This window comes from Anabrus simplex, chromosome 12, assembly GCF_040414725.1.
Source record: "Anabrus simplex isolate iqAnaSimp1 chromosome 12, ASM4041472v1, whole genome shotgun sequence".
Lineage (NCBI taxonomy): Eukaryota > Metazoa > Arthropoda > Insecta > Orthoptera > Tettigoniidae > Anabrus > Anabrus simplex.
This window is the reverse complement of record NC_090276.1, coordinates 86,215,194-86,225,497: the sequence shown is the minus strand read 5'-3', so window position 1 is coordinate 86,225,497 and position 10,304 is coordinate 86,215,194. Positions and strand designations below refer to the sequence as shown.

Below are 10,304 nucleotides of genomic sequence, written 5' to 3'. Positions count from 1 at the left end.
CACCACCATGCAGACAGTGCCCCTTTTGACTAGGGACGTCAGGTTGTCAGGCAGGAACAGTTGTTGTCACCTGGACATCTGGTCACTGGATTGCAGTGCAAAACGGCGGAGCCCAAGACATAACGCACCTCTCCTCTAGGCAGGACAGCAGAAACGGGGATTGTATCCCCCTCCGGCCACTGCAACAGAAAATTATCCGCAGCAGACAGGGAATTTCAAAAGCTAAAGCCACCCTGGTGGACAAGAGCTTGGAGGCACCCAACCGGTGTCTCCACGACCTTCATTTGGGAGGTTTCTCCACAGGCTTGGGACTATCTTAGCCCCCCATTCAGGCCAGCACTATGGATACCTCAAGATAAAATTTAGGAAATGGTTAAAAGAAACTCAGAAAACTCTACCGGAGTTTACCCTGATTCCCAAATTTTGACAACCATCCCTAGTTATGAAGATCTTAATTCTACCCCAAAATACATACTAAATTATATCTAACATGATCATAAATGACACTTCCCATTACAACTAAGGTGACTTAACTAAATTATTAACTGTAGAATCCGGAAAAACAGCTGGCCAGCCCATTAACTAGAATTTGCTTACAACTAATTCCTTATAACTACAAAAACAAATTACCGTGTGCATTCTTAATCACCCAACATTAAGAAAAGAACCAAACAAATAAAAGGATGAATTTAGAATGTTGCAAGGGAACACAAAACAAGGGAGAAAAAAAATATATACACTTAATCACGTTAGCTTGCAACCATTTCAATGAATTGAGGTTAGTAAGTCACTATTTATTTACCCTGTCATGTAGGCACTCATAAAATTTTTAATACAGATAACTCACATTACGCATTACATGCCAGACCAGTCAAATTAAAACATGATTAAGCTAGAAATACCAAATCAAAGTCACATTACTTTACCAACAGGAACTCAAAAATGAAAAACGAAAGTTATACAAGAGTGTGCATGCAGAAATCCAACTCACTGATATAAATAACAAAAAGGTACAAGTACAACCTTCACACCAGAGATTACCAGATAACCACACGACACACAAGACTACCAAGCTCATCTGTCCTCCGACATACACACAGACAACATCAAACCACCAAAAACACAAGTGCGACGATCCCTGAATCAGCATAACCAAATTGTGGTAAAAGGCACGAACGACCTCAACACCGACTCCATCACACAACATCACCAAAACACAGTACACATACACACACATCCACACATAAACATCCATGCGATGACATATCAAGTAATAGCCACAAAAGAAAAGGACAGAACATGACCTCAAGTACACTTGAACTTATCACACGACAATGAGACTCTTAGGGGCCCTTTACACGCTCAGACATTTACACAGATCTGTCTGTACAGACCTTGTTTGTGCAGACAAGTCGTTGCGTGTAAATGAATCACCGACCGGAATTTTGGTCTGAACTGCGGTCTGTGTTCGGCCTGTGCAAAGTCTGGCGGAGTTTGAATTAACACAGACCACGCGCAGACAAGTCTGAGCGTGTAAAGCTTACGCAGACAACGCTGCAGACAGATAGCACAGTCCTTCGTCTGGGAGCGTGTGTGTAGTGTTGTAGTTTGTACTGTAGCCTAGTGTTTGCTCTCAATACAAGAACAGCTATGAGTGAGTTTACTCAAGATTCGCGTAATTGTACTCGTACATTTATGACTGAATTCATAGAACTCTATAAATCATTGCCAAGTGTTTGGAAAATCAAGTGCAAAGAATACAGTGACCGGAATAAAAAAAACGCGGCATATGATGTATTAGTTTCTAAACTTAAAGAAGTGGAAATCAGTGCGGACCGTGAAATGGTTGTGAAGAAAATTAACAATCTTCGGAGTGCGTACAGAAGGGAGTTAAAGAAAGTTCAGCACTCAAAGCGCTCAGGAGCCGGAAGTGATGAAGTATATACTCCAACATTGTGGTACTTTGATATGTTGTCCTTTCTACAAGATCAAGAACTGCCTCGGCCATCGATCTCCAACATGGACGAACCAGCACAACAAACGGTAAGTTAAACAGCCAGTGTAGTTGCAATATACTCTTTTAATTAATACAATGTAGTTACGAACAAATATACAGTTGTACACATCAGTACAGTGTAAGGTAATCAATGTTGTCTACTGCACAACCATCAAAATATTTGTGAAGTCTTTTTCATTTCAAAACACAGCGAAAACTGAAAACCATTAACCATTAAGTTGTACTTGTTACTCTGAAATACGAAACGAACATTTCTCGAACGGATTTAGGATCTAATGAACAATTCCTGTTGTGCCCTATCCGTAACCCTACAGGAGGATTATCCTCGGTAGTAGATCCTTCCAGATCTGCTGCAGTAATGTAAGATGAAGCACACTTTCGTCGCAAGAAATTATGCAACACACAACATGCCATTACAACGGCATCTATGTTATCTGGTTTCAAGGAGATTGCAGTATGGAAAATCCTGAATCTAGCACTTAAAATTCCAAACGCGTTTTCCACAACTCTTCGAGCTCGTGATAAGAAGTAGTTGTAAACACGTCTGTCCTCTGTCAAATTCTTCTGGCTGAATGGTTTCATAAAGTTCTCTCGCAGGGAAAACGCTTCATCTCCGATGAAAACAAACGGTAGATCCTCACATGTCGCAGGTTTGGGAACGTTCAGCTTATTACTTATTAGCCTTCTGTAGAACTCCGTATATTCCAGGACACCTCCATCCGATATACGACCATTGACACCAAAATCAACCAGTATGAATTCATAGTTAGCATTGACTATACCCAATAAAACGAGGCTGTGATAACCTTTGTAGTTAAAATAGAATGAACCGCTATTAGCTGGAGGAATAATCCGTACATGCTTTCCATCTACGGCTCCCAGTGCATGTGGAAAATTCCATTTTTCTTCAAAATCCTTTGCAATGAGCCTCCAGTCCTCCTCGGACTTTGGAAACTAGAAATAAAAACACAAACACATTTTCAGGCAAACGTTATCTTGAAATTCGCTATACAATACAGTGGTAACTGTTAATTCTGTAAGAAAATGTGTAATATGCTAACTACTTAAAAACCAATCTTTTAATTTGCTTTAACTTCATTTTATTTTTATTGAGGGACTGTCTAGCTGAGGCGGTGAAGGTGTACTCGGCCCAACTGGAGGGACGCGGGTTCGGTTCCCCGTCAGGAAGCCAAAAATGTAAGAAACGAGACTTCCACTTACGGAGGTGCACATGGCCCTGAGATTCACTGAGAAAAATACCGTGGCCTTACAACCTTGAAAGACCTTTGGCCTACCAACCGACCGCTGCTCAGCCCGTGGGCCTGCAGATTACGAGGTGTCGTGTGGTCAGCACGACAGCCGTTAATGTTGGCTTTCTTCACCGGGTCGCCATATCACCATCAAATAGCTCCTCGGTTGTAATCACGTAGGCTGAGTGGACCTCGGACCAGCCCTCAGGTGCAGGTTAAAAACTTCATACCTGGCCGGGAATCGAACCCGGGGCATCCGGACAATGGGCAGACACGCTACCCCTACACCGCGGGGCCGGCCAGAAGTACGCTTAGCCTACAACAAAAATGAGTACCAGGTTAACCCCTTAACGCTAGTATACCTATGGTAGAAGTGATTAAAAATAGCCAGACACCTACAGCATACGAATGAATACATTTGGAATTAGAAAAACGCCTAAAGGTATCAAACACAATACGCGTGTGAGAGCTGTTGATGCCTTTAAGCGTCAGATCAAGTTAAGGGGTTAATTTCTGGTGGCAAAGGTGGCCGGGTGTAGAGCTGACCACTCTATCCCACCAAGTGCCGAGGTTACGGATAGTGTGGTAGCCTTCAACCTTCCACTTCTCCGAGGGCCTTCATGGTCTGTGCAGAGATGACTTTGCTTTACTTATATATTATTTTCATTCGTATAATAACATATTAATTATGTGCCTATTTCCTGCAGGATATGCAAGAGGTTCCGCCTCCAGATGATTCAGAAGAAAGTGAGGATCAAAGGAAGGAACCGGAATTGGACCCAGAAGAATGCAGTACGTTGGAAGGAATTTCTACCCCAGGATCTTCTTCCTCATGCATTACCACACCATCAACATCTAAGGGTGTAACCATCAGAAGGTCGAGAAAAAGACCAATGAAAGAAGATCCACTATCGGTAGTAGTTGCGAAATTAAATCAACTAGAAAAAGAAGACGGCACCGATGCTGTCGGTAAAGTGTATGCTGAGAAGTTGAGGTGCTTAGATCCAACTCAACGAATATATGCAGAAAAGATCATTAGCGAAGTTTTCTTCGAGGCACAGCTTAAAAATCTTAGCAGATACACGAGACTAACCGCACTAGAAGATCACAATACTTCTGGACAGTTTAGGCCTCATATGCAGCAACCTCAGGGGACTACTCTGTTTCGAGATCAAATACGTTTCCAAGAATTATCAAATAGGGGACCTGAAAACAGCAACATCGTGGCCCAGTTTGTGCAAACATTTGATCCAAATGGAAACAGTACATTTTAATCAGTTAGAATGCGATTTTCCTTTTGCTTTATGTTTATATTATTTCCATTATATTATACTTTTTACAATTTACAATTATGGTTTCACGTTGTTCCTACTACCATGTATTAATTAATTAATAAATCCAGCAATACCACTTATTTTTTTGATTGCACATGAATACATTAACTTAATCACACTAAAACTGGTAGAGAATAAAATACATTACTTCCATCCACCAATTTCGGATCACCTGAAACTAGGAGAGATTGCAATCCAAATGTTGTTTTGATACGCAACATTTCCTTATCACAACTTCTTCATCTATTACGACATTAAACATTAAAATTAAGCCAACTAACTATTTACACCCAATCTTTAAATTGTATTTTAATTAATTAATTAATTAGTTAATTTTGTCCTAGATGTTAACAGTGTTATATGATCTAGGAAAACATGTAGGCCTATCTTAACACTTAGTGAGTTCAGTTAGTGCTTCATGTCACAATTCTGTACTGGTACAGTTATACTACAATTACAACACACATTGTGAATAACTGCATGAATAGATGAATGAATGAATGAATGAATGAATGAATGAATAAATGATTGCATGATTGAATTGTATTCATGTATATTTGCATGACCCAATAAATACCGGTACTCTTCTCTCCCTGTCACGGATAACCACCGGCTGAAGAGAGAGCCCTTATTATTGATGAATGAATGAATGAATGAATGAATGAATGAATGAATGAATGAATGAATGAATGAATGAATGAATGAATGAATGAATGCACTCAATTTATAGCTACGGAACTCCAGCAGCTGAGGAAGGAACACGCAATCTATTTTAGCTAAGCAAAATAATGCCTTAGAATTCTCACCTTTAAATATTCCTCTCTTAGTACTTCATATATAGCACGGCATGTTTCCGGAATGATGTGGCTTAACGATGAAGGAGACACTATAGCAGAAAATTTAAGGTCCGCATAGCTTCTTCCCGTTGCCAGAAACCTCAATGTTACTACAAGTCTTTCAAATGCACTTATCGATTTTCTCATTACACTGTCTTCTCTCCTTATATACGGTGTGACATACTGCAACAGCACTAAGAATGTCTCTTCGTCCATTCTCAGGTAGTTAAACCAGTCATCTTTTTCCAGTTTTAACTCCTTCAAAAGATTAACGTGCGAAAGCGAAACACGTTGTAGAAGCCAGTCTTTTGCCCACCTTCTACGTTGTAATTTCTTCCTCTTTTTAACTTCCGAAATAACAACACTAGACAGAAGTACCGCTTTGTAATTTAATTTACTTAATCTGGCCATGGTCAGGAAATACTACCTTGCTCGTCTCGACAGGACTGTGCGAAAGCTGTACAAATGGTCGGAACGTGTAAACGCAGCGTGGACAGTGCAGACCAGATGTGCAGACGGTCGTTGCAAACGTGGTCTGCGCAGACAAGTCTGAGCGTGTAAAGGGCCCTTTAGGACCAATATCGTACTCCCAGAAGAGGAATAGCCTCTCAGCACCTTTTTGCCATAAGTCTCAGCACACACACACATGTGCCTACCCAAGACAAACACACAGTTATTTGCAAAACGGTGGAACAGATACAGCATGGCTAACCAAATTTTGAACTGTACTCAGTCTACAGAATCGCATTCTTCTTTACATTGAGTACATAAATTTTTAAGATACGAACCCATAATGCAAGAACTTTTAACATGAAGAAAACTAAATAAAACAAAACAAGCAGGAAAATTGACTAACTGAACTAAATTGTGATACCTTCAGATATTTCACTATTGACGAATTTAAAATAACAGGAATGAAAATCTTGATAACCCATAAGCAAACTACCAATTTAACCGAAATTAACAGCTCAGCATAACGACAACGAAATTAACATTCATTTTAACAATAACAAGAGACATAATTTTCCCTCTAGGCACCTAATACCAAGAAAAAGATTATGAAGATGTAAATGTAAGAAAGAGAACAACATGTAAAATATAATCTTGGTGCACTTCTGAGAAAGGCTGTCCATCCTAAAGGTGAATACTCCAAGATGAAGAGGAATAATTTGGGAAGGCTCGACAAATTACAAAATTGATGCAATATGGAAATTCTCAGTTCCCATGAATAACCTTCTGATAAGTTCACCTGCATACACCCCAGCGTCAGTGGGTAGGGTCTGACACATTCCACTCTGAAGAGTCTAGTGTCAGACCTAAGACGAAACGCTGGTTAATAGAGCAAATGCCGGAAAAGCCATACGTCTAATGTTTGATCTGATTTTCGATATGCTCTATAGGTGGAAACTTTCAGCTTGATGCCTAAAAAACCTCATTTGGCTATGAAATATTTCCCTACCCCCGGTGATTTTAACTAAAATAAACTGCTCTACATATTTCTGAAATGTCAATGCTAATTCCTTCTTCCAACCTCTAAAACATCAGGACGCACTTGGTACTGAAAATTTTTATTCTTGCGCACCAGCTGCTCTTGTGTATGTATATAATTGTAAATTCTCAACTATTCAATTAGATAATGTAATTATTATAGTTACCAACCATTGACATTAGTTTTTATTACAAACATTTACGCTGAATGTTATAATGTAGATATTTTTAAAACTTTATCTCAACTGTTCAATTGAACAATGTAAATACTGTATAGTTACCAACCTTTGACATTAATTTTTGGTTACAAACATTGACGCCGAAAACTACACATTTTCTCCCTTAATTGTTATAATGTAAATATTTTTAAACTTTTTATTTTCCTAAGATTGCGTCAACTGTTTCTCCAGAGCACCACTGCCGAACTCTACTATGTTCATTTTAAGCATTGGTGCAGACTTTTCATCTATAAACCTATATGTTCAACCATCACTTTTGTACAACTATTTCCCATATTTAATTTTTGTAGTTGTATTAATAATATGTATTAATTTGTACATGTCAACTACTAACCAGTTACCTGATTTTTTACCTTGAGGTGATATTTTGACTGATGATGCCCTCAATGAAGGGCGAAACATGTCTCAAGTGCAATCAATAATAAATTCCTAATTTATAAAATTTATATGTATTGAATAGGTGGAAAAAACAAACCTTTTAGCATCCTACATTCAGTATCTTCAATACGGATAACAATGATTTTTATCACTTGCAAAGTCCTGAAGATCCCTTTCAGTGGTTTCCCATTTTCACACAAGGCAAATGCTTGGGCTATGCCTTAATTAAGGCCATGGCCACTTTCTTCACTCTCCTAGCCCTTCCCTCTCCCACCTTCGCCATAAGACCTATTTGTGTCTGTGAAGCATAAAGCCAATTATGTGTATTTTATTTGCTTCATGTTGCATGGTTTCCAATTTTCCTGGTATCTTCAATAAACCTAAGCATATTTAATCTGTGAACAAGCAATTATGAGAACTTGTATTCATACCTCATACGATGCTCATAATTCACTTCTAACATGCTATTTATGCCGTACAGACCAAGGCCACACAATGCTATAATACAACAGGATTCATTGTTTGAGGTGAAGTAGTACCAACCTTATTTCACATAATGCGTGCAACCAAGTTTTTCTTTGCTAAATTCTGGAAAATATATGCGAAGAATATTTGCGAATATACATTATTTATTTTACTACCTGTAGTATTAATGGCCTACAAAGAAAGCTTTTGTACCACAGAAAACAATAAACAGAGCTCTTTATATTAATTATATTCTTGTGCAAATATCAGAATAGAAACTAACGTTCTGGCAATATTTCTGGGAAGATAGCTAATTTGAAGTTCTTTATTTTTTTATTGTATACAAGACTGTTGATGGATTGTGCAGTATATTAAGGTTTAGACATCAAACAGAGTTAATTTGCCAGTTTCTTCCTTCAGATTTGTGGATGCTGGAGATTTACCGGAGCACTTGCCTTATAGAGTGAATGCCATATTTGCATTCGAAGAGGGGACGAGAGAATGCCAAGAATTAATCAAGCCCAAGAAGATCAAAGGAAGAACAGTAAGAAGTCAAATACACCTCAAACTGGAATGGCTTCTCGGCCAAGTTCTTTGCGAAAGTGGAGAAACACAAAGAAGGTGTTTCTTTATTTGTGACCAGGCTGCATTCTGCTCAATCGGCTGCTAGTTTAGCTGTGAGTTTTACCTTTACTTTTGTCATATTTAACAAGTTCATGCCTATCTTGTTATCTTAATGTTGGATTTCTTTAGTTCATTTAAAAATTTAACAGTGACACCCATATATACCACCAACTCAATGGTCTGTCTTACCAGTGTTTGGATATCTGGTGCATTTGTCAATATGGGATGATAATTCACGTTATACATCACCTCTTTACGCTTCATTGCTAATCCCTCCTTCCAGATCAAGTTCCTTATCTTCTGGTAAAATGCATTTCCCTGTTGTATCGTCCTACAGTACTGATCTCCATGTTCATTCCTTCATCTTGTCAGTTTGCTTCCCAAGTATTTCAAGGTTTCCACAATTTCAAGGTCCCCCGATTCAATTTACCTTTCCCTGACTTTTCTACCCTAGTTGCCAGGCTGATTGGCTCCGACTGTTAAGGGGTGGCTTTCTGAGCCTGAGTTCATAACTTCAGTCCTTTTTCAGTCCAGTGATATTTGAAGAGGGTATTATATGTCAGCCACGTGTTGTTAAATCTGCTGCTATGTACAAGATCTAATAGCAATATAGTTGGTTCGTTAATGGACATTACAAATTTTTCACCTATTCACCCCTGGTTGCCAGAGATTGGACCCAATGTGCTAAGTTGGGGTCATCAGTTGGTAAATAGTACACCTACCAAGACGCATGGCTGGTGCAAACCATGTAGACCACTGAGTAGGCTCTTGGAGCCACCAGCTGTAAAAATGCACTATGAGAACCTTATTCTCTTTTTCAAAAACTGATGCCTGCCTGGCCATCAGATGATAAAGATATTGATTCCTATAGGGAACCTTATATATATTTTTCATATAAAAGAACTCCCACAGAAAAAGATTCCAGCTCCTTGATGTGCCAAAAAGTTGCAAAAGTCATTAGTGAGATGCAAACCGATAACATTAATTCTTTAATCAATTTAATCTCCTGTAGTCAGCACCTGATACTGTTAGTCCATCGAAAAAACTTGTAATCAATATCACCACACTGTATTGGGAATCACTGATAGGTGATTAAATTTCTTGTTGCAAAACACCTAATTTTTGTCTCATCTTACTGCACCGAATGAATACCAGGGAATCGCATATATTACATACCGTATGCCGAAAATAATCCACAACTATGAATTCTGTTGAATGCAATTGTGCATCCTAATTTTAGTAGAGAATTTAAAAAAAGAGATAGAATTGGTTTTAGTTTGCGTTTTATTTACAACAAATTATTTCTACATAATGAAGTATCCCAAAACTGAATACAGAAAGAATATAAATTTGTTTTTAGGAATCTCATCATAATCATCATGCAGGTAGAATACCCTGTTGATCAAAATTTTCATATGGTTTGCTTACCCTCAGCTGAATTATATAATCAGCCTGCCTGTTTTTGTAATGACTGATAATAGTTGTATAGGATTGTGTTGTGCATAATGCCCAGTAATTTTTGTGCGTTTTTTCAGTAGAGTTTTATTTTTGTTAGTCATCAATACAACTTTCTCTGACATCATTCTTTCTTTGTACCGGTCGTGCGGTTAGGGGAGCACAGCTGTGAGCTGGTATCCGGGAGATAGTTATTTCAAACCCCACTGTCGACAGTC

At 38.5% G+C, this 10,304-nt stretch overlaps 1 protein-coding gene across 1 annotated transcript; it reads right to left on the bottom strand.

Moving 5' to 3' along the window:
- Positions 1-2,230: 2,230 nt before the first annotated feature.
- Positions 2,231-3,250, bottom strand: LOC137502810 (putative nuclease HARBI1). Its single transcript, XM_068229822.1, has 2 exons — positions 3,239-3,250; positions 2,231-2,971 (listed from the first exon to the last, which is right to left on the bottom strand). Exons 1-2 carry the CDS (start codon positions 3,248-3,250, stop codon positions 2,231-2,233), a joined length of 753 nt encoding a protein of 250 aa, XP_068085923.1.
- Positions 3,251-10,304: the final 7,054 nt, after the last annotated feature.